At 39.3% G+C, this 23,942-nt stretch overlaps 1 protein-coding gene and 1 long non-coding RNA gene across 2 annotated transcripts in view; both read right to left on the bottom strand.

Annotated features, from left to right (window-relative positions):
- LOC138053291 (uncharacterized) overlaps nt 1-7,574 on the bottom strand; it is a 361,907-nt gene extending 354,333 nt beyond the window's left edge. Inside the window, exons 1-6 of the mRNA XM_068899946.1 lie at nt 6,327-7,574; nt 5,957-6,031; nt 5,214-5,297; nt 5,050-5,109; nt 1,774-2,448; nt 38-226 (exon numbers count right to left, since the gene is read on the bottom strand). Coding sequence (XP_068756047.1) covers nt 38-226; nt 1,774-2,448; nt 5,050-5,109; nt 5,214-5,297; nt 5,957-6,031; nt 6,327-6,780 — 1,537 coding nt within the window. The 5' untranslated portion in view covers nt 6,781-7,574. The remainder of the gene's footprint in view (nt 1-37; nt 227-1,773; nt 2,449-5,049; nt 5,110-5,213; nt 5,298-5,956; nt 6,032-6,326) is intronic.
- A 3,007-nt stretch (nt 7,575-10,581) lies between these two features.
- On the bottom strand, nt 10,582-15,598 carry LOC138051615 (uncharacterized). Its single transcript, XR_011132857.1, has 3 exons — nt 15,465-15,598; nt 12,218-12,288; nt 10,582-10,682 (listed from the first exon to the last, which is right to left on the bottom strand). It is a non-coding gene; the product is annotated as an uncharacterized lncRNA (long non-coding RNA).
- Nucleotides 15,599-23,942: the final 8,344 nt, after the last annotated feature.

The following is a 23,942-nucleotide window of genomic DNA, read 5'->3' as shown; positions in this document are numbered from 1 at the left end:
TGCATTAAACAGCCAGATTTTTCATGATGAAGTTTACCTTGGTTACAGTGCGGCCATTCTTGGAAAACAACAGGGTCATTGAGCATCTTTGCCACAACAGAGGCTGCCATGGTACTTGCAAAGGACATCCACTCACTTCTTGACAGTTCGGTTTGATTAACAAAACGTGCCACACCTTTTACTACCACCCACTCAATCTTTTCATCATAGGCTGCAGCGAAAACACCTGAAGTTAAGGATGATAGGAAGTTAACATCAGAGCTTCGTGTTTTTAGGGAAAGGTCTTCAAGCAACACTCTGTTGCTTCATATCTCCTAGTCAATCCTTGAAACAGCAGCTTTAATTTCACCAAAGGAAATATGGCTTTGATTTTTTAAAAGATAGTTGTAACAATTAACGTGCACTTCACAACCATTCTATTCTCCTCATTTGTTACAACAACCAAGTTCCTCAGACAAAGTGAAAATTTTTTTCTATATTCTATCAACACATTTTTATGTACTCATTACTAGCACACAGTAAAATGAAACCTTCAACCTTAGAGATAATGTATTTCAATGGCAGCTGTCTCATTAATTTACTAAAATAATCTTGGATACCAATCAGATTCTTACATGCCTCTTCCTCATGGAAAAAGTTCAGAAAAGACAATAATTGCTTAGCTTAATATTTCCTTGGAAAGCTACCAATCGGTTTCATTGATCAAAACTTATAGAGATAACACAATTTAATAATTTTAGGATTTTTCTTGGATTTGTCTAAGTACAAATTAGTTAAAGTGCCCCTGTGATTAAAAAAAAAACACTTCCTTTTTTTCTTCAGATTTTGAAAGTGTGTTTGCTTAAAGGGAGAGTTTCACGTCTCTGCGCATGGGCAAACTGTCACGTCAGCCCATTTAATTCCATTGTTATTGAAACAATCGAAAGCACCGATGCAGGAAACGGAAACAATGCCATAGAAGGAATTACTTTTGTAATCATTTCCTTTGTGTTATGAGCCTACTGCATGCGAATAGATTACTCGTGCGTAGAATAAATTTTCGACCCGTACAATAAATTCGAGATCAAAACTAAATTTGATATTTGTGTGTGAACGCGCAGTGTCTTCCACCAAATTTGGGCCTTAGTCATTCAGTGTATTTGCTTTAATACTCTCTTTGGTTAATTAACATCATCTGGCTCAGTAAGAAACCGTAAAATTTACAACTGCCAGCCCTAAAGCTTGGACATGCGCAAAACCGTGAAACTGTCCTTTAACACCTGACTAGCAAAATTTTGAGCTTTGATTTTTATCCAAAGGTCGTTTATTTTAAGTGTAAGTTTCGGATTCTGCAATCCGCCACTACTCACATTCAAAACTGACCAAATGGACCTCAGAGGGTTGGATCTAGGAAAAAGGGACGTCAAAGGCTCACTTGCTTAAAATTTCAGCGTGGGAACGCAGCTTATTATTCATGCAAAGCGCGAATTTAGAAGTCTGAAAGCCCAAAACTCCCGTGCTGCTTATCAATTCTGCGGCGTACACACGTCTTGCATTCTAAGATTAGTGAGCCTGGTCATTTTCTCCTTGATCCAGCTCTCTCAAGAACATAAAGTTAGTATAATGGTGGACCCTTAAATAGGAAAATTCCATTTCAAATAAACAGGTGTTTTTTTTTAATTAAGGCTTAAAACTTGGGTCACTTAGTGTTTAGTTAATATAGTTTAGAAATCCAAAGAAAAATAAGAATTTTTTGATCACATGGGCACTTTAAGGGATGGTTAAAACTATTACCTTCCCCTTCTGTCTCAACAGCAATTGCTTCTGGATATTGTAAACGAAGATCAGCATATCCACACCTCGCTGCCTGTGTTTGGCTCAAAATATCACCATTACAGTGTACTTTAACCTTCAATTCAGCTGGATTTTCCAAAGGAGCAACCCACCCATAGGGTGCATATCTAACAAGATTACTCATATGTCTACCTTCAGGAACTATGAGTCCAGCTGCTGTTGTCAACTTGGCAGATACAACTACATCTCCTAGTTTGACTTTATCTGAGCTTAAACCGCTGCAAGTTCCCACTGAAAACACTGCCTTAGGGCTCAAGACCCTGACAGCATTCTTTACTGCTGTTAATGATCCCCCTGGGTCTGCGGCACCTTTCGAACATTTAATTAATGCAACTTTAAGCTTCTCTTGGTCACCATTATTACCAATGTATCCAAAATAGATCGGACCAACTTCCTTCTTGTAACTTTTGAAGGGTCGATCTAGAAATGAGAAACAACTCAAGAACTCACAATCCTCCACTGTTAGTAGCAAAACATCGATCGGCAGGTCAGCATTTCCCCAGGGTTTGCCGGCAATTCGAAGATCACTCAGTGTTGGTAGCTTGACCAAGAGTTTTGGGGGCGTGTCATAACATTCTTCTGTTACAGGCAAACAAAGTTTCCTTTTCTTTCCACCTGAGATTTAAAAACCAAGCAAAATAATTTATCATCTATTAGCTTCCATATTTACTATACACAAATTTGGAGCAAAATAAGTGACAACACATTCCTGCTTAGAATTAAGATCAACTATTCAATTAAATGGTTATTTCATTTCACAGCATTCACTTAAACAATTAGCAAAGGCACTGTTGCATGCTGGAGTAGTTGTGCATCAAAACGGATTTGTTTTGCTTTGTGTACTGTATGTGCATGCTCTTACGTTACAAGAGAAGCAGAAAACTGTCTTTTGCAGAAATTAAGTGTTATGATTCAATTTTATTTTACCTGGGTTTTGGGTTCTCAAATAGTCCAGTTTATTGCCAACGAGTGAGCCAAGTGAAGGCGCGAGGCTGACGAGGTGGCAGACTTATAGAGAGGAGGCGCGAGGCTGTTGTGTATGCAGAAAAAATTAAGAGTGCTCAAGAGAAAATGTAATGTGAGGTAAGGGAACAAAGGCCACTTATCATGTGACTTCAAGAACCAATGAAAGCGCGTGTTTTGATGTGTGATGTCATTAGAAAAATTTGCATGACGCGTGACTATTCGGAAGTGAATGAAAACACTTTTCTCCCCCTTTTCCCTGACCATTGTGTTGTCCACACTTGCTTTGAGTGTTCTTTAATATGTATATTCGAACCAGTGTGTTATATATTGAGTGAAAGTGCTCAAAACTAATCACGCAACTTCAACTAACGACATCGTAAAAATTCGAAAGAGACAAACCCGGCTAAAACGGACACAGTTTTCCCTCCGATTGCACAGGAAAGACGAGGACAACTGTACGTAGAGGTAAGTGAAGTTTATTTCTACATTTACAGCTCCCATACAAAGTCTATGGATCCTACACTAGGCTTCGGCTGCCTGTGTTTACTATTTTCACATATCTCTTTTTGTTCCAGAAATATTTAAGTTTTTTTGTAAATATGCAAATTAGCCAAGTGATGACGTCATAAACTCAACCGAATTTTGATCAAATATGATGAAAAACCAAGTTGTATCAGAAAGATTTTATTGATTCTTTGCATTAAACACAGATTTCCCACAATAAAGCTTTAGTAAACTGAGAGTCAACATTATTTTCTGATGTTTAAAAGTTCAACTAAACTGTATTCTAACTGGAAAATAAACCCAAATACTTCGGGACACACCACAGGAAACAATGCCCTTTGATAAGTTTCTTGGTCACGTCCGGACTGATTTATTGAAATCCTATACAAACTGTAAGGACACGTTAAATAAAATAATAAATAAATAATAACATTCAGCAGCCCCAAAATAAGCGGTTCTTAGATAAAAATAGGAATGTTCCTTTTTTGGATTATCTTTTAATCGATTTATAAGATCTTTATACAAAAGTAAAGGAACTATTGATTTTCACCCGAAACACTACACTTACCACATAAAAAGTCTTTGAAATGGATGTGGGTTTTCAAATCCACAATTGCTGTGATATCACAAATGCCATTAATTAAGCCTGTCGCGCCTTCCACGCCAGCTTGATAATAAATGTGTCATTTTGCCTGTGTGTGTAACTGTTTTTCGAAACACCGTGTAATCAGGTAATGAAGCCTATCTGAAATTATGTGGAAGTAGTGATGAAAGCTCAGATGATGACTTCCAAGGACAAGTTGTTTTGAAAGGTAGTGAAAGGAGTTTCAAACCATGTTATGACCATAACATGGTCAACATTTCAAACCCTGTGACCCCTGTCATTTTGTGTGAGATGTTGCAAAGTTAATCTTGTGATGATTACTGGCAACTTGCTGTGCCAGGTTTTGTGGAAGGTGGTTCTTTCAAAATTCCTTGCATAAAGTTTTAAATAACATAGCTTCAAGGAAGAACATCTTCTGATTGGCTAACCCACTAGTTGATTCTAGTCTCCATTTCACTGTTTGTTTTTCAGACAAAGTTGACATTGATGACCTCAGTGGTGCAGACAATGAGTATGGTGAAAAGTCAGCTAATGTCATATTTCCTCACACAATACAGGTAAATGAAATTGAATGAAAGCTATTATCGGTACAAATTGGATCATGCCGTTATCGCTGCAGTATGGTACAGGTTTATTTATTATTGGATATATTTTTCATGTGAATATGATAAGATAAATGTATTGCCTTTTTGAATTTCACATAGTGTTCAGGAAATGAAGATGAAGTCTTGCTGGATGAGCCTGAAAAGAAAGAGGATTTGCAAGGGCACAAAGAAGCATCGTTTATTCCAGAAGAGTTTGAAACAGCAGAGCCAAATAACTTTACTTTGATTCTTTGAATTCAGGGAATTCTCATGGTGGCCCCCACATCCATCAGTGGTTATGATCAGTGTCTTCAAGTATACAGAGCGTATAGACATATGACGACAATAGGGCCAAATAAAGAAAGCGCAGTCACGGTAATGTCTAGAAATTAATTCCCCGGGAATCGAACTCTTTTTCTTTTTAACGGAAACATAAAGTAGCATCTTTTGTTCAGTTAAAGAAACCAAGGCACCTTATCACGTAAGTAAACAGGCTCTATTGAGAATTGTCCTTCAAACAGCCGATTTGTATTTGTTAGAGTCCTCATTATTCCTTACCGGATTTCCGCTTTAATTTGCCTTGTGCTTGTGATGGCATCTGAGGCTCGCAGGAAGCATCTGTCGAAATAAATGAAGGCGAACAATACGTGAGTCGCTCAGAGTTAAGAAAAAACAGGGTCAATTTGAATCCAAAATGGTCAAATTGCAGTAAGTGACAATACCTTCTGTTCGAAGAGAAGCCACAGAAGAAGACGGAAAGCTTTCACTTGTAAATAGGATCTGAGTTTGTTCCTTAGCAGAAACATCTATAACAATCACATACAACAAACCATACATGACTTTACAGTAAGTTGGCATTCGCATAAATGATAAACGGCATAAAAAAATACGCGCTTATTTGAATCATAATCTCATTAGTTCTGGCTCAACAACTCTTGTCAGCAGATTAGGGGGAGGGGGGAAGTATGGAGAAGTTAATCTTTTATTACACAGACAAATGAGGGAATGACCATTTTATGGCAGTGTGTCACATTTCCCAACGAGTTTTGTCCAAGACTGTGGGTGGGAGGCAGAATTCAGTTTTAGCAGGCCTTAAGAACAGAAGATCATAGGAAAGATTCAGATACTCACTAGAAATAATCCAAAGACATATACTAAGGTCGATAATTATATTTTTGGATATTGGAAAGGTTATCATAATTTAAACTCAGGCAATGCTCATGGTTGCCCCTATGTCCATCAGTGGTTATCACTGTCTTTAAGTGTACTGAGCGTATGTATAAACATATGACGTCACAAAGGCCAAATGAGGAAGCGCTGAGACGTTGATGTCTAGAAACTTCCTTTCTACGCGAACACAACGTATCATCTTTTTTCCAGTTAAAGAAACCAAGGCACCTTTTCACGTGAGTAAATGGGCATTTTACAATAATTATCTTTCCAGCCAGAGTCCTGACGATTTTACCTTTTCGGTCCTCACGGGATTTTCTCGTTAATGTGCCTTGTGCTTCTGATGACATTTGAGGGTCGCAGGGAGCATCTGTTGAAATAAATTAAGGCGCACAACCCATTATTCGCTCACAGTAATATTACACTTTCAGTTCGAGCTGACTATCAAGATATGATACTTATTTCGACTGTATTTAGCCGGTTTTCTACTAAGCGTTATAAGGGTTCTGGCTTTTTAGCTACCTTTTCCATGAAATTTTGGGTTATAAAGCTGCCCTTCACAGCTGCTGATGTCTACATGATCGAAAAGCGGTTAACCAACTTTCTAGATTTAGATTTGAAGCGATTTTTATATAAAGGGTTTGAAATACATTGCTAATTCATACCATTAACTGAGTTGATCATCTTTTTGACAAGATCTTCGCACTGCTCAGGCCAGCCATATCTTGTTCCATAGGAGTCACGCAAAACCTTAGCCTCATAAAGCCTTGTCTGCCTTTTCTTGTTCCAGATGTCCTTGAGAGCTGCTGACCAAGCATTGGGATCCTCAGAGTCAATAACAAATGAAAAACCAAATGGGGCATCGCTTAGAGCTTCTCCAAATCCCGAGTTTTTGCTGACGATCACGGGTAGCCCAGCTGACAGAGCCTCCAGACCAGTCAAACCAAAGCCTTCTGTACGAGAGGGCATGAGTACAATATCCACCTCGTGGAATAATCGCTTCAAAGCTTCTCGGGTTTTAACATAGCCTCTCACCTTAAGGTGCTTTTCGGCAATACCAAACTCAAGCAATCGTTTTGCAATATCCTCGTGTTTTCCATCGGGTGCTCCAACAAACATTAGACTAGTTTCTGGTAATGCCGCAACAGCTTTTGCTGCAATATCAAATCCTTTTAACGTGAAGTCTTTAGCGTCTCCACGACCAAACACTAAGACACTACAGTATTTTCCGTCTTCAGGAACGTGTTGAACACTGACAAATTCCTCAAAAATACCAGGAGTTAAGTAAAAATATCTTGATGTTTTTGACAAAAGCGGAGATATTTTCGAAAGGCCTCTGCCAGCTTGGGCCCGACTGCTACAACGAAATTAGCCATCTTGCACAGCTCTACTTCAACATTGTGCTTTTCTTCGCCCCTTGAGATTGTATTCTCGTAACATTTAAACATTCCTAGTTCCTCAGGGTCAGTGTGTATCACTTGTATCCATTTGCATTTGTGAGAGTTGCGGATAACTTGCGCTTGGTGACCTAGTTTCACACCATGACCAACAATTACATCAATCTCCAAATGTGTTGGGGGAAAGCTGAGCTTCTCCATCTCTTCATACCCAGGCTGTCGTGTTGCCTTCAGAATCTGTATGCCATGGGTGAGAGCTACTTTCCTATCATCCTCAGAGCATTTTGGCAAAAAGTATGTGATTTCCACTTCTGGGAACTTGGCCAGCTGTATGGCCAACTCTCTGTTGATTGTGGAAAGTCCGCCTTTACTGGATCCCCACTCAGAAGCCAAAATGGTGACTTGCACTTTGGTGGGGCCATGTTCTTGAGACTGCTGCCATGAGACTGACGCCATAGTTAAGTGTAGTGGTAACGCTGCTGCATTGGGTGGATGAACCTTGAGCCAGAGCTATTCCGTGTCCTTAACACACAGACAAAAGAAATTACCTGACACATTAATTGTATGGCGCACAAAAATGCGACTCAGTAAATGAAGGAAGTATAGAATGACGAGAATGGCTCAAGGAAAGGCAGTTTCTTAATAACTGGGGAACAAATGGCTTTTCCTCTGAGCACTGGCTAATTAAATCAACAAGATTTGCTTTTTTCAGTGCTTCCCGCAAGCTAAAAACGTAACTACATGTATTTCATACATTGGCATCCTACGTTAAAATAACTATAGACTAGTAGTAATCTCGGATTAGTAAAGCTCGTTCGACAATCGCTTAGCAAGCAAAGCAGAAGGGTAGGAAAAGAAACATTTTTTTAAACGTGGTCTATCGACCACATAGTTACTTTTCTCAAAGGTTGTTGCGATTGGTTTTTGTAGTCAATCTTAGGGTTTACAAATAAACAAAGTCAATCCTAATATATAAGTCATGACTGATATATAAGTGTAGTGCAAAATCCAATAGATGTGAAGTCCAATCTACAGTTTAAAGGAGATAGATCTAGCACAGCGTACGTTGAAAGCAAAAACTCGTCAGTTAAGTGGTGTTTAAAGCAATACTGTTGCCCTAGATGATCCGGTCTGGTTGCCAAAAGTTCCAAATGAGAGTTTTTCAGCCACAAACGTGCAGCTCAATGCTACACGCCGGTAAAGAATTTGCGTGTCTCCCAATACATGCGTAAACAAATGGTTTCGCGGTGGGTTGAAGGCAAAACTCGACAGCAAATATTTAAGGGTTATGTGCTGTGTAAAACGCACCAGTGACGTCATGAATGGTCTCTCAAGTAACAGCTAGTCTTGCAGTGTCTCATAAGTTGACTGCTATTGATGTTTAAGGGTCTCTGGGTCTCAGGGTCTCTCTGTATCTGGGTCTCAGAGTCTCTGGGTCTTTGAGTCTCGGAGTCGCTAGGTCTGTGGGTCTGTGGGTCTGTGGGTCTGTGGTTCCCTGGGTCTCTGGGTTTCTGGGCCTTCGGGTATCTTGATCCTAGGGTTCCTTTTTGTGTTTTTGTTTCTGGCTGCAATAACATAATCTAGACTTTCCAAAGTGTTCATTTATTTAATTTCAACTTTTCAAACAGATCATTTATGTATTGCTCACAAAAGAACACTAAATGCAAGGCTAAAAACACGGCAAACGCCTTGAACGTGAAAACGAAACGCGAATGTTAAGAATGTTGAGCAAGGCATATGCAACACGCCGTACTTTAGAGGAACTCAACTTTTAAACAATTGTCAATTAATTCAAGGGTTTGCGCTGCTGAAATAATATTTGCTACTCCCTGGTGCTTTTTCCAGGAGCATCAAAATTTAACTGTATTTGTTTGGACCCACAGACCCAGGGACCTAGCGACGCCGAGAACCACAGACTCAAAGACCCTGAGACCCAGAGATTTGAGCCCGGAGCACCCACTTTGAGAGAACTGTTTCTATCCACTTAACCACTAAAGACCAACTGCCTGAAAAAAGTGCCAATAATTTATCATAACTAATGGGCCCTTTGCAGGACAGTGGTCACATGGTACAAAAACCGCCATACTAAAGCAAATTGCGCTCTGGAACATCTAAAACAAAGCAAGTTAATCTAAATTTTCTTTGTTTAGATGTCCCAGTGGGCAATTTGCGTTCCAGTGTGGCGGTTTTTGTACCATGTGATCATTATGCTGCAAAGGGCCCATTAGTATATATAAAATCACTGCTCAATAATGTTTGTCTAAAGCTTGATTTTAAAATGGTTAGCTTTCCCTTGAAGTTTGGTGAACGAAATTTTTCAATGTGTAAGCTTCCTTTTTCGCGGGTGTTAATACACGTTTACAGCTTTTGGAAGAAAAAATATTGACATTAATAAAAAATAACGAACTCGCAGTTAGTGATGTGGTGGGCGAGTAGTTAAGTGAAGGGGTTATTAATCACACGTTCCCAGGTTCGAGTCCTGTGAGTCCAAATAATATATAATAAGTCAATATAGGAACTGGAAAGCCGCACATACATAACTGTAAATAGTTTCAATTTCGCCTGCTTAATTTAACAGGGTTCACGAAGTTCGCTTCTCAGATTGATAGACATTTAAAGACAAAACGTGGGTAGAATTTGGATGGATCTCCTAATGCTATATGGTCACCTGCGATGCCACAATATTGGGAATATCTTGTTAAGCAAGAACTGTTGTTTGACATGCGTATGGTACCATAACATAGACGCTTGATGATAGAGTGTTTTAGAACTGATTCTATCCTTCTAATCATGTACAAAGTTATTTTCTTCAAAGTGTTGAAACTGGTTTGAGCCTCCTTAACACAGCCATTTACAAATGCTTTCTAGATAACTTAATAGTTAGCAACATCAAAGGGGAAAAAAGAAGAAATCAATGGGAGGTGGCATGATCCAGTGTTTACCGTTAGGGCGTTGGGTTTGTGTGCGGTTGCCCCGGGTTTGAAATCCCGTTGTGGCCTCTGGGGCCCGTTTCTCGAAAGTCCCGAAACTTTACGGGCCATTTTCGGGTGTCATAATTCCCTCTGTACCTCAAGAACGGAGAGGATTTAAGTCGTCATATTTCATTGCCAATTTGCTTTTTGTTAAAGTGAAACCATGTTAAAAGATCGGCATTCCAAAACAAGTGGTTGGTAGGTTCACAAATGGCTATCTGGGCCCGAAAAGTTTTCGGGACTTTCGAGGAACGGCTTTGGATTTGTTTCCGCGTTGTCCCGGATTCAACTCCACCACGCTTTGTAGATAGCCAACTGGTTGCCTCCTGCCAGTTGGGGTTCTTAATCATGAAAGTGGGGTGCCACTATAAACAAAGTATTTACATTTATTTTCTATTGCATTTACATTATGCTTTTGTTAAAATTGGCAGTGTTGGAGGGTTTATAATGTAGCTTTCAGAAACGCTTGATTTCAGCATCTTGTATTGACAGGGATTTATGTTTCTTTTTACCCTCAATTCCATGGATTGAGTAGTACTTTATCACACTTACTGGAATTCCAAGCAGCGGCTTTAAGCTTGCCATGTTTCCAGACGTGCCCCTTTGAGACAATTCACACTGTTTTCACTTTATGTTAGTGCAGTTATGGATCCTTCAACAAGAAAATTGATTCAATCATTGGTCACCTCTCATCTGAGACATTTTTACTTGATCCCTTTCAAATGCAGTTAGCACAACAAAAGTTACAAGTAGAAATTGCTCTTTTTAAATCAATTTGCTTTATTAATTAAAAAAAAAATCATGAGTGTTTAATGCAGTTAGAGCCAGCAAGAAGTCCTGAGTGCAATAATGGAGCCTCAAACATCAGAGAACAGGAATGATATTCATGTATTACTGGTAATTGATAGAACTTAAAAAACACATCAGTATCACTCTCTGCACAAAATTAATCATGCAGGTATATTGGTTCACATTGAGCTGCTGTTTTGATGAGTGAATAACGCACTTTTAATACAATCACAGAAAGATGCACTGGAATTTATAGATAAAGTCAGAGTGAAATTTATATCACAAGTTTTGAGAAACAGTGTGAAAGCAAACAGACAGAGAACTCTGGCTATAACTCATAAAGGCAGCATGATATTAGAGGACAACTTATCTAGGATTTGTTGTTAGACCGGTGAGCAAGGTATTAATCAAAAGGGTTATGAGCTTTAAAACAATGGTGCTGCATCTGTGCCAGAATGAAAGTTTAATTGTGTTTATAGCCGTCTTTCCACAGCAATAATTTGGCATAAATAATTATTGGTCATTTGATCTTTATCAACACATTATTAATAAAAGCAAATTTTGTGCTACAAAAAAGGTTCAGCTTCATTTCATTCTAAAATTTATTCTCAAGAAAATCTAAGATATGCATTGAGAATAAGTTGAGAGCCATGTTGTATGGCAGTACATGTATGTACATTGCACTGGTACAGTATTTAGGAAACACTTAAATGCTGCAACACCATACCACGGAATGTTATAATGAAATATTTTGTCATGAATAAGTCGATTGGTGTTAGCCTGTTTACCGCCGCCCCTTCCCCTTTTTTTCCTGGGAAGGTGGCGGCTGTACACAGGCTAATTCATGGTGTTTGAATGTGGACGTTTTTCTGGTGATATACCCCTGTAATGCTTTTTTGCATACATAGGACATTATGGCCTTGATAGAAGATGACATAAGGATTAAACACTACATATACTTCTGCAGTGTAGGAGAAGCACTCTTAAATAGCCTATGGCATTCTAACATAACAAGTTAATTAATTTTTTTTTTTTGAAATAGAAATAGCAGTCAAAAACAGTACGTTGAACAGTCTGTTAAGTTGGATGTCAAGATTACCAATCTGTGGAGTTGGTAGATTATTATTATTTTTATATCCTAACAACCTCATGTGAACGTTTCTCACTTTCTAGTACAGTGTATCTCAAACCTGAATTTAGAAGGAAAGAATTAATTTTCATGTTAACAAGAAAATACATCTAAATAACAGGTTTTTAAAAGAATTTAAGATCATTTTTTTTGCATTCCAAACGAGAATTGTTTGTACTAGAATTATTGTCAATAATTTCAGTGATTTACTTTTAAACAAAATTAATCATTCATTTATTACAATCATTCATTCAATCATAAGTACTTACTTTGAGCTCTGATCAGTCTCCCTTGTCTCTTTTCAGTTTAATTTACAACTCTGCCCATGATGCATTTATATCTGCAAAATGAGGGATACAAACAAAAATGATTCTCAAGCATTCACAAGTTAAGCTTCAGTGTAGTTAGTGTTTCTTGCATTTACCACATTTTTGTCTTGTTGTGTGGAGGGTAGTAACTTGACAATGTATGGGAAGTTAGTTTCCCCTACTACTACTACCTTTCATAAGGGCTGCCATTCATTTGGACGGAAAACTGTTTGAATTAAATTAAGGACGGTGCCTACTATTGTTATAACTTATTGCGCATACGTTCTGCGCAACTTGAGATACTCGGATTCCTATCGGTGATGCTTACTAATACAGGGATATTTTTGCGCGGTTTAAAACTATCCGGAGAAAGTAGATCTTAGTAAGTACTCTTGGTATCCAAAAAGAAAATTGGGGGTAACCATGCATTTTTGAGAGATAATTAAGCTTCAATTTGAGAAAGAACGCCATACATTGCTTTGTATTTTGAAGCTTTTTACAAATATTATTCATGAATAATATTATCTCTGAAAAATGCGTGGTTACCCCCAATTTTCTTTTTGGATTTCAATAACACTTGTTAAGATCTACATTTCCTGCATAATCACACACCGGGGCAAAAACATCTTTAGTAAGCACCGTCCTTAAATTAAAAGAAAAATGAAGTTTTCCTTCCACCCTTTGCTTTAAACTGTTTTCTTTAAATATTTTCTTTCAGAATACTGTCCTTTCGTTTTCTACAATGTACCTAACGGTTGTCATGACGGATTTGTAATTTAAATTTGAACTTCAGCATTTTAATTTCTTCAATTTTCGACAACTTTACCCGTGACCTAAGAATTACCATGAGTAATATTACCTTGTTGCTTTCATTTCGTCTATATAATGTTGATCGATGAAATTGAGCACGGATTGGATAAGATTTAATAGTCAAGAGAAAAAACTGCCATTCTAATGAGAGCAAGCTACCCAGGGTCACCATACGAACAAAAGAATAAAAGAAAAGTTAAAACAATTGTACTGATCTTCTTTGGTAAATTCAAGGAACGGGATCGAAGAAAGAATGCATGACAAAGGTCAAGAATACGAGGTATTCTGGGTGGTCAGCAAACCAAGTACTATCCCCAGCCAACAAGAAGTAACTTAAGTGACAAACACATGGCTAACTACCATGTTCGTTGGAAAAGCCCATTTCTGACTTGTTGTTTTGCTCCGTTCTGAAACAAATCTTCCAGCGAAACCACTCAAATGAAAAGAGTTTGATTTGGATAAAAATACTAAAAATGCTCAACCATTACCTTTTTAGTGGTTTTTCAAGAGGACTTACTTTCAAAAAAGAGGCGAACGGCAACTCAGAATTGACGTTTCTTGCGATGATACTCGTACATGTAGTTCAAACTCATCGCGATCGAACACTGGCATTGGAAACAGACATCTGGGTGGCTCTTGGGCGTTGGGAAATTTTTTCTTTGACTTCCATGGGCTATTTATACCACTGTCGTCATTAAAGTGATAATTTCTTTGGCTCACTGAGTGGATGCCACAAGCAACCACATTGAAGGCAGTGTTAACATTTATCCTGTAACTGTTACCCGTGGAAAAGAGCTGCCGCATTCAATGTAGAACTTGAACAAGGTTAAAAGCATTCAACCAATGCTGATCTTTTCTAGATCTACTGTAGCTCTAAATGAAAACCGAATTTTATCGTTTTATTGTGATATAAAAGGTGTTTGAAAAGAGAAAGCTCTTTGAAGTGTTTGATGAACTATTGCTCACTTATATATTGTAAATTTTTCGCAGCAACTTTCAAAAAATCTTCAAGATTCCATTCAAATCTGCCCAGCTTGGGAAAGGGGGAAATAATCCCGTATTGAGTAACTGCAAAATACCCTGCCACATCGAAGACAAGTCCTGAAAATGCTTGATACGCGGCAACGAAGTCGCATAATTTGATAAACACAGTTGGTGGGTAGTTCATTATGTAAGCATTCACAAATTGTCCCGAGAATTTTAGCCCTCAGTTACCTTGCACTTACCTTGTTACCCTGTAGTCCCTCTCTTTCAGTATATTTCTGAGTGGATACGCTGATACGTGGATATGCAGTGGGTAAGACCCTCTCTTTCTTGAGAGGAGGTAAGTATATTTCTGAGTGGATACGCCAATACGCAGTCCGCAAAATAAAAGCCAATATTTTACGAGAGTACCTAGGCATGACTGAAACGAGCGCTTAGGTTTAATCAGTAAACGAGTGCTTTGTTCTTCACGCCATCTCGTGAAGACTGTAGTCAACCGAACCGCAAAATAGAAGCTAAAATTTTACGAGAGTGTTTAGGCCAAATCACTGAAACGAGTGCTTAGGCTTAATCAGGAATTGCAAGCTAGGCTTCATCAGGAATCGAGTGCCACTTCAAGAAAAGTGTAGTTAACCGAACCGTAAAGTGAAAGCTAAAATTTTGCAATAGTGCTTACTGAATAGGCGTAATCACTGAAGCAAGCGCTTAGGCTTAATCAGTAAACGAGTGCGTTCTTTTCAACACTTTCTCGTAAAAAGTGTAGTTAACCGAACCGCAAAATGAAAGCTAAAATTTTACGAGAGTGCCTAAGCCTAAACACTGAAACGAGCGCTTAGGCTTAACCAGGAACCGAGTGCTATTTCGAGAAAAGTGTAGTTAACCGAACCGTAAAATGAAGGCTAGAACGAGGCAATGTTGTTAACGCCACGTTTAAGGAACGAGGTATAATGCACAGTACTAGTTATTTGTAATTCAGGTATATTTTGGCGTATATTTTTGACACGATCTTGTAAAAAGTGTAGTTAACGGAACCGTAAATTGAAAGCTAAAATCCCTGAAACGAGCGCTTAGGCTTAATCAGGAATCGAGTCCTATTTCGGGAAAAGTGTAGTTAACCGAACTGTAAAAGACTCGATCATCGTGTTTTAAGAACGAGAAGTACATATACATCAATCACCTTCACTCTTTTTGTTTGGCGCTACAGAAAGGAGAAATACTGGAAACCAGGAAAACGAGTGTGTATCTGCGTATCCACTAAGCTTGATGTTTCCACTGCGTATCCGCGTATTCACCCAATTTAGGTTATAGCTTCGAGGTGGCAAGGTATTATGCAGTTAAGCCCCGCATTTTTATAGAATCAGTTATTATTGCAATCATATGTATAATAACAAGGAAATCTGTCATTTCAACTTACCAATACAAACTTGCTGCAGTATTAGGCAAATCCAACTAGCTAAAAATAGCGTAGCACAAATTACTGGATACTCAGTGGATACTCGGCTCTACGGCTGAATCATTTAGGTTATATAAAATGTAAGAGCACAACTTGTGATATTCATCAAGATACACCTTCTCACGAAAAATCAACGCCCCTGCTCTCGCGAGCTCTGTAAATGCTTGTGGAATCAACAGGAAGATTCAAGCCGCATCCATGGAGACAGTGGGTGGATGACGTCAAAAAAGGAGTTTTTCAACTGGGGTAGGGTGAGGGGTTGAGAAATCGGAAAGATTTTACAAAGTAATGGAGTACACCTTTTTGTGACGGAGAAATTTCTATCTTGAAGATCTTTACTTGTCTCATAGTATTGTCCGTAACCGTAAAGCGACATTGGCAAGGAAGGATAAATCGTTATGGATCGCCTCCATTCCTCCCTCCTATCTCCAGTATATCTCTACCAAAATATTTTGATGTTTTGTGGTCATTCTGTTAAGCCACCGATAACCGGCGATGATCACGCGATCACGTGAACATGGCGTGAAAACAATTACCAAGTTATTGATGTGTGAAAACAATTTCCAAATGACAAAAAATGACGAATCAATCAGGCTAATCGCTGTCTTTAAGGACTGATCAAAAAGTATAGGGGGGGGGGGAGCATTTGGAAATGTGGTTGATAAAAAACACATGGCCCACCCCCTCCCTTCGGCACAAAAATGACTGACCCACCCCTAAAGCAAGGTTGGAAATTACATGACCCACCCCCTAATATTAAAACATGCATTATTGGTTTCCTCTTAAAAACCCAATAAAACCTGTTCTGTGCATGACAAATCATAAATGTCTAGCCTCTTGCCTCGCTTGATAAGGCCTGACCAAATAATATGTCAGAGAACCTCCATCTAGAGTCGGGTTATCTTAATGCCTCGAAAAAGAAGCGACCTAAAGACATTGACATCAAATATCAAAGGAGCATCAACGAGAACGAATTAACTCCAGAGGTTCAAGGAGGACAGCTACTGACCATGGCCACAAACCAAAACACGCTGAAGAAGTCAGAAGAACGAGTGAAAGAATTTTAAGAAAAACAAAATGAACCCGGGCCCGGGTCAAACATTTAAGAACAGAAGATCACTCTCTTCTACCGCCGATGAATATATCGGTCGAGCCTAGAATTAAAATTGGCGCAAAAGCCAGAGGCCATAAGGTCGCATTCACATTACTGCTGAGAAAGTCAACACCAAGAAACTAAAAACATTATTTTCGAGACCAACTATTTTCTTGGAAGAAAACGTATCACACAGCAGTGTAGAGATTCAAATGTAAAGCATCGCAGGGCAAAAACCATTGCTAAATGAATCCTACAGGAACCGCCTAAAAGAGGCGTCCATTCAAATATGTACTCAAGAGAGCAATATTATGACAAAGGCAACAGAAACCAGACCACGTACAAGGGAGTCGTGTAGGCCTGTCAACCTTTTTTAACACATATCAACAAGATACTTTCCAGCATTTCTCCCTCATATAGAAGCGGTGGCGTTGTTACTGATCTTGACCTGAACCAGGTACAGCTTCTCCAACTTCGCCAAGGTAAGTGGATTAAAGCCATCCTCAGGAGCGAAAAACTTCCGAAGAATGTTAGAAGCGAGTTTCTTCAGAAGCTAAAGGCAGTTGTGCACAAGGCGATAGACGAGGATCTCAGCAAAAGCGAGGACGACAGTAGAGGAAGAACAGATCAAGAAAGCAGTGACAACGAGAGTGGTGATCAAGAGGGCAGTGGTGAAGGGAGAAGTGACGAGAGCAATGACGAAGATTTTGAAGAGCAAGAGATGATGACGGTTGAACAGGCCGAGCTTATGGAACAATATGTTAACGGTGATTTATAAAATAAGCAGAAATATCAAGACAATCCTAACAAACGTATTCAAAATACCATAAACTTTTAAATGGCAGTGTTACATGTATCTATTCAGACTGTTTTGTTATTTCGTTTTTTTTTTCCATTTTACAAAGCGTCATAATATTGATACCTATTGTTATGAAAAGAAATAGGACTTTGTGTTTCTTTGTTTGCTTTGTTTCATGAATATATTTAATAAGTTACAACATAGGAGACCACACTAAGGCATAAGAATTTTAAACAGCAATGAAATGTACAAACAAAAATCGTACATTTTATAAAAATTGCATTTTAAAAATGACACAACAGATTTGAGAGTATTTTTAGCAGTAATTTCAGCTGGCTGTGTTTTTATATATCAAGACAGTGTGGTCAACTGTCCCGTTAGTATGAAGACTTAAATGTGTGCCCGTCTATGTTATAAAATAGGGTGACCCACCCCCTAAGGGTAGCTGAAAATTGCACGACCCACCCCTTGCACAAGGCTCAAAACCTCATGACCCACCCCCTCTCTGCTCCGGCCCACCCCCCCCCCCCCCATACTTTTTGACCAGTCCCTTATTATTATTTTTTTTTTTCAATAATTATCATAATTTGACATGTTCCAGAATGTTCCGGAATGTTTCATGTTCCGGCTTTTACTAACGCCCGTTTTATAAAAAACGGCCAACAACTGTCTTCTCACAGCGTCAGGTTGTAAATCGGCGGACGTAGAGAATATATTGCAGCTTATCACTGGAAGACAGAGGTGGCATGCATGATCAAGTATGAAAAGATCTAAAGACAGAGATGGCATGTTCGGAGGTGAAACGCAAACGGTGAGGTGAGCAGACTGCCTCGCGAGGCGGTTTGCTCAGCCGTTTCTTCACGTGTGCGGGGAAATTTTGGCGAGAGAGTCGCCTCGCGAGGCCGTGAGGATAGAATCAAACATGTTTGATATTTCTGGCCTCGCGTGGAAAATTCCTCACTGTGTACGGCCATCGTGAGAATCGAGCTGAGCTCGGTCGATCAAGCATCCAAAAAAATACATGGCATTCTCACGTGACTTCATTTATATAGTAGTTTATTAAAAGAACTCTCTTGCAGTAAAACAACTGAATTAACGAGTACGTTTTACAATCTTAAATTGTCTTAAATACAATAATCTACAAGTATAACAATAGTTGTGGTACTATCAATTAGTCACATAAAATATCAAGTCACATAAAATATTTAAATTCCTACAGGCCTGCTTGTTCCGGAAAAGATAATACTTTTGTGTTTTCTGCCTTAAGGGATAGTTAGGCGCGTCCAAGAGTGGACTGGGGAGCAGATGATGCAAAGGGTGGCTGGGGGACTTCATTTCGTTCAAGATGGCGCCGGAGGAAGAAACTCCAACGCCACTGATGCCACGTAAGAATGCCATGTATTTTATTGGATGCTTGATTGACCGAGCTCAGCTCGATTCGCATGGTAGCTGCAAACAGTGAGGAATTTGCCTCGCGAGGCCTAAAATATCAAATATGTTTGATTTTATCCCTACGGCCTTGCGAGGCGAATTTCTCACAAAAATTTCCCCTCACACGTGAGGAAACGGCTGTGCAAACCTCCTCGCGAGGCAGTCTGTTCAGCTCTTTATGTGCGGCGGGCTTTAGATCTTTTCATCCTTGATCATGCATGCCACCTCTGTCTTCCGGTGATAAGCTGCAATACTTCTCTACGTCCTCCGATTTACACCCTGACGCTGTGAGAAGACAGTTGGTGGCCGTTTTTATGACACAGGCGTTAGTAAAAGCCGGAACATTCCGGAACATGACAAATTATGATAATTATTTGGAAAAAAAATAAAGACAGCGATTAGTCTGCAGTGCAGGCGTATTTTCGTGTAAATCGAGCGGACATGAGCCGCCAAGTCAGTTGTTTCCATCGTGGGGCGGGTGATTAATTAAGGAGAGGAAAGGAAACAGTGATTTTCAGCCCAATCATTCATAAAAAGTAAGGTGAGACTATTGGACAGTGGTACACGACTTAAGGTAGAGGGTGCAGGCCCGTGTCGTCTTTGAAGAAGACGTGAAAAGACAGTTTACTGCAGTGTTGCGAATGAAATCGGGGTATTTTGAACACGACGCAGAATTTATTGTCATATTCTTTTTATTATTTGTCAACTGGAAGGGATGCAAACGGTTTTCCTTTGAACATGGATTACCTTTTATCCCGGGGGTGGGGAGGGGGGGCACTTTAGGCAATTCTGGGTGGGGATGTGCCGCTGGGACCCTGGAACCCTTAGCCTATACCCGAGCTAGTTCAGCTGAATTTTGCTCCCCTATACTAGAGTAAACTCCCATCGATTTCCGTCTAAATTCCGATTCTTGACAGTTAATAATATCCAGAGGTGTTTCATGGTAGCCATTTAGTTACGTAAACTTAAACTTTGCCGATTTGAAATTTTTTAGATTCTTGAGTGGGAATTTTTGGTTTCCGTAGTCTTGCGAAAATCTGCAACCGACTGGTCAGGTTCGTGAAAAATGATACCCTATTCTAGACCGACAGGCTATGATTTATATAATCTATCCTAGAGTAAACTTCTTGAAAACCATACCCTTCACGGCGGCACATACCTATATAGTCCATTTTTGGCATTACCCCCCGGGCTTTTATCCCGTATGAAGGCCAAGAGCAGACTAAACCTGATACATAATATGTGCGTATAAAAGTTCCCCGACTACAGCTATCATTTATTAGGGACGATGAACAAGAAATTGCCACCCTTTATTTCTTTAAAATGAACAATTAAGTTAAATAATGTTTTTAAAATTATGTATGAAATTATGATGCAATTTACTTCAATCTAGTCTTATCTAACATATGCCATCTTTAATGGCTACTTCAAAGACGATACAGACATACACTCGCTACCATTAGTTGTGTACGACTGTCCAACAGTCTCATCCTACTTTTTATGAACGATTCGGCTGGAAATCACTGTTTTTTTTCCTCGGCGGCTCACGTTGGGTAGGTTTACTTAAAAATACTCCTGAACTGCAGCCTACTAGCTGACTATTTTTTCCCGAATAATTATCATAATTTGCCATGTTCCGGAATGTTACATGTTGCGGCTTTTACTCACGTTTTCATACCAGAGACGAATTTCGAGTGTTACTAAAAGGAGTGCAACCGTGGAACACGGAACCTCCGGAACCCACGGAACCAGCCGAATCTGTAGAACCACGTCAAAAACACTTTTTTTTCCCGAAACAAGGCTAGATTGTTGTTTCTTTGAAGTTTTAAAAATGCAACGAATAGCGCGCGAAAGTGCGGTGGACTGGACCTGGTCACATGGTGACCTTTCGTCATGGCGGAAATGTTTTACAGACGGAGCAAGGCCGGAAGCAGCCGTTTTCATTGCTTGATTAAACAACACGTAACTTGAAACCACCTGTTTTATATGCATATAATGATGGTTGTGCGGTAAAAGACTACAAGGCCTTTAAAATCAGAGGGTAAGCAAAACTGTCGTCACATAGATAATATCACTGACTTTTAAACCCGGATAGAGATATCAAAGGTTAACAAAATAATAAGAAGACAAAAAGCAATTGAACAACCAAAACCGCATTTAATATATAGGAAAGTAATAATTAAAGAATTACTGTAATGTATGAGGTTCCAGGGCTCGGTTGTTCAAAAGCCCACTAACGCTAATCCGAGATTAATAATTAACCAAGGAATTTACTTCTCTGCTCCCAAATGTTGTTCAGCGCTGATATTCAGGAAAACTTTGCAGTAGAGGAAATCAATCTTGAAAAAAAAAAACGAAACCTTACGCTAATCCTGGATTAACTTAATCGGCAAACAACCAGGCCTTGGTCTCTTATTTTGGGGCCTGGGCATCCACGCCTAGGTTTTAGAATGTCGGTCTTTTACTTGTTTACAGTTTTCAGCTCCGAAATAGTACAATTACAAACTGGAATAATGTTTTCTGGGCTAGTCACTTATAATCTTAAGGGGTACATCACCACATTGTAGACATAAATTTAACAGACGAAAGATACAATCTCGTTCCCAGGGCTTTTCCCAATCTTTGGCGGGAAAAGGACTCTCGGCGGTGAAAAGCCCTGGAAACGAAGGTGAGGAAAGTATGGAAAATGTTCGTTGAAATTCCAACTGAAACGCATACCTAACGGGTTCTATATAACAGGTTTGTTCCTTTTTTTTTTAGTAGATGGTTTCATTAACTCAATGCAAACGGCTGCTAACCCAGCCCCCTTATCGAAAGCTTTCCGCCATTCGGCCATGACGAAAGGTCACTAAGTGACTAGGGCCAGTTCACCGCGCTTTCGCGGACTATTCGCTGCTCCGATCAGCAGATAACAACAAACAAGACGAACAAGAAATTGTGAATTTTTTTTTGAAACTTCAAAGAAACAATAGTCTAGCGTTGTTTCGGCAAAAAAAGCCGTTTTTGAAGTGGTTCTGCAGGTTACGCGGGTTCCAGAGGTTCTGTGCTCCTCGGTTCCACATTAGTAACTTCCGCATAATCCGTCCACACAAATTTTGTGTCTCTCGGGTTATTTGACTGGTATAAAGACGGAACGAACCATAGAAGACGTGTGTGAACATCATATTATCCATCTGGACGAATAATCTTTCGTTGTGCGTCGTTGAAGAGGCACAACGAAAGATACTTCGTCTGGAAGGATATTGCGTCTTGTGCGCGTCTTTATACTAGAGACATAGCCAGACGAACAGCAAATGTTTGCCCAAGTAAACAATAGATCATATCTAAATGAATTTTTGCGCTGTATAAATAATCTGTAGTAAAAAATGGCCAATGGTGGGATAATTGTATGTGAATAACTGTAAAACAAAAAGTAAATTCCTACTTCCATTCAGACACGATTTCCAGCCGCATTTAGCGCCCAGGGCCCGGTTGTTCGAAAGCCGATTAAGTTAATCCAGGATTAGCGTAAACTTTTGTTTCATGTTTTCAACTTTTTGGTGTAAGTTTCTTTTGTTTATTTTTGTTTTTCAAGATTGACTTCTTCTAATGTAAAGATTTGCCGAATAGCAGCGTTGAACAGCATTTGGGAGCAGAGAAATAAACTCCTTGAATAATTTTTAATCTGGGTTTAGCGTTAATCGGCTTTTGAACAACCGGGCCCTGGGCGACAAATTACTCAAAAGCCGATTAACGCTAATCTAAGATTAAAAATTAACCAAGCAGTTTATTTCTCCACTCCCAAATGCTGTTCAACGCAGATTTTCGGCAGAACTTTACATGAGAAGACGTCAATCTTGAAATACAAAAATAAGCGAAAGAAACTTTCACCAAAAAGTTGAAAACGTGAAACAAAAGTTTACGCTAATCCTGAATTAAGTTAATCGGCTTTCGAGGAACCGGGCCCAGGTTCTTTCACAAAACGGGATCACAAAACGGCTGAATGCCGACGCAAAATAAACCCGGCTTTTTTATAACTGATCTCAAACTGCATGGAGTACACCATCTTAGAATTCAGTTCTACTTTTCGTGCGACTGACCGGCAATGATTTTGGCCGTTACAGGGTATGTTAACTGTGAAATGTTTCGTTCAACTTGTCCCGCCATAATGCCGTCGAAACACTGCGAGACAAGTTGCAAAAAAACATTTCACAGTGTAAGAGCGCCTAAAAGGATGCAATCATCTGCGAAGAAACGTATGACTTGACTTGACAGACGATGAGATGTCGTTTATGGGGACTAAAATTCAGATGGCTTCGACGGGATTCGATGCCATGAGCTATGAAGCCATTCAGTTGGGAGCAGGTCAAATTGTTGGGTTCATTATAGAATAATTAGGATAGTAGGGGCACTCTCACTGTTCAATAGCTGTGTTTAGATGAGAGTATGGAAACACAGCTGTGACATCAAACGAATTTTGATTGGTTATAAGTTGTCAGACGCGCGTTTTGATTGGCTGGTAGGAAATATGAGCGTGTATCAAGAAAAGCTGTTTCAATCAAGAACTTCCCTTCATTTGTTTCCTTCATTTGTCGAATTATCTTTGAGAAATATTTTATAAAAGCAGCAAGAACTTTTTTCTGCTTTTCCATAGCCTCATCTAAACACTGAGGGAGGATGTGAGAATTCTCGACAGTTATGCAAACCCTCGACTGCGTCTCGCGTTTGCTTAACTGTCTCGAATCCTCCCAACTCCCCCTTGTCTTTAGGCTATGGAAACACGGAGAACGTTCTCTATCGCTTAAATAGACAGCGAGTAGCGAGCCAATTAGATTGCGGGATTCATGATAGTAGGTGAGAGGATAGCTACTAAAATTTGATAGTACACGTTTAAGCATTTACCGTACGTTTCTTAAAAGTTTGATGACGCGAGTGATATGTGGCTCGCGTGGAGAGCTTTTTATCACGTAGATACTGATGGAATATTAGAATTTTCCTTTTTCTAAAGAAACACATCTTCACCGCGCGTAGTGTAAATTTAATTTTCATCTTTCACGCGTTAGGATATAGCTGTTGTCATGGTAACTAATACTATTGGCTAATAAAAAGCAAGATTTCGAACTTCAGTTAACTATCA

Source organism: Montipora capricornis, chromosome 6 (assembly GCF_036669925.1).
Source record: "Montipora capricornis isolate CH-2021 chromosome 6, ASM3666992v2, whole genome shotgun sequence".
Classification (NCBI taxonomy): Eukaryota; Metazoa; Cnidaria; class Anthozoa; order Scleractinia; family Acroporidae; genus Montipora; species Montipora capricornis.
The sequence above is the reverse complement of the archived record's forward strand: the minus strand, read 5'-3'. Positions and strand labels throughout refer to the sequence as shown.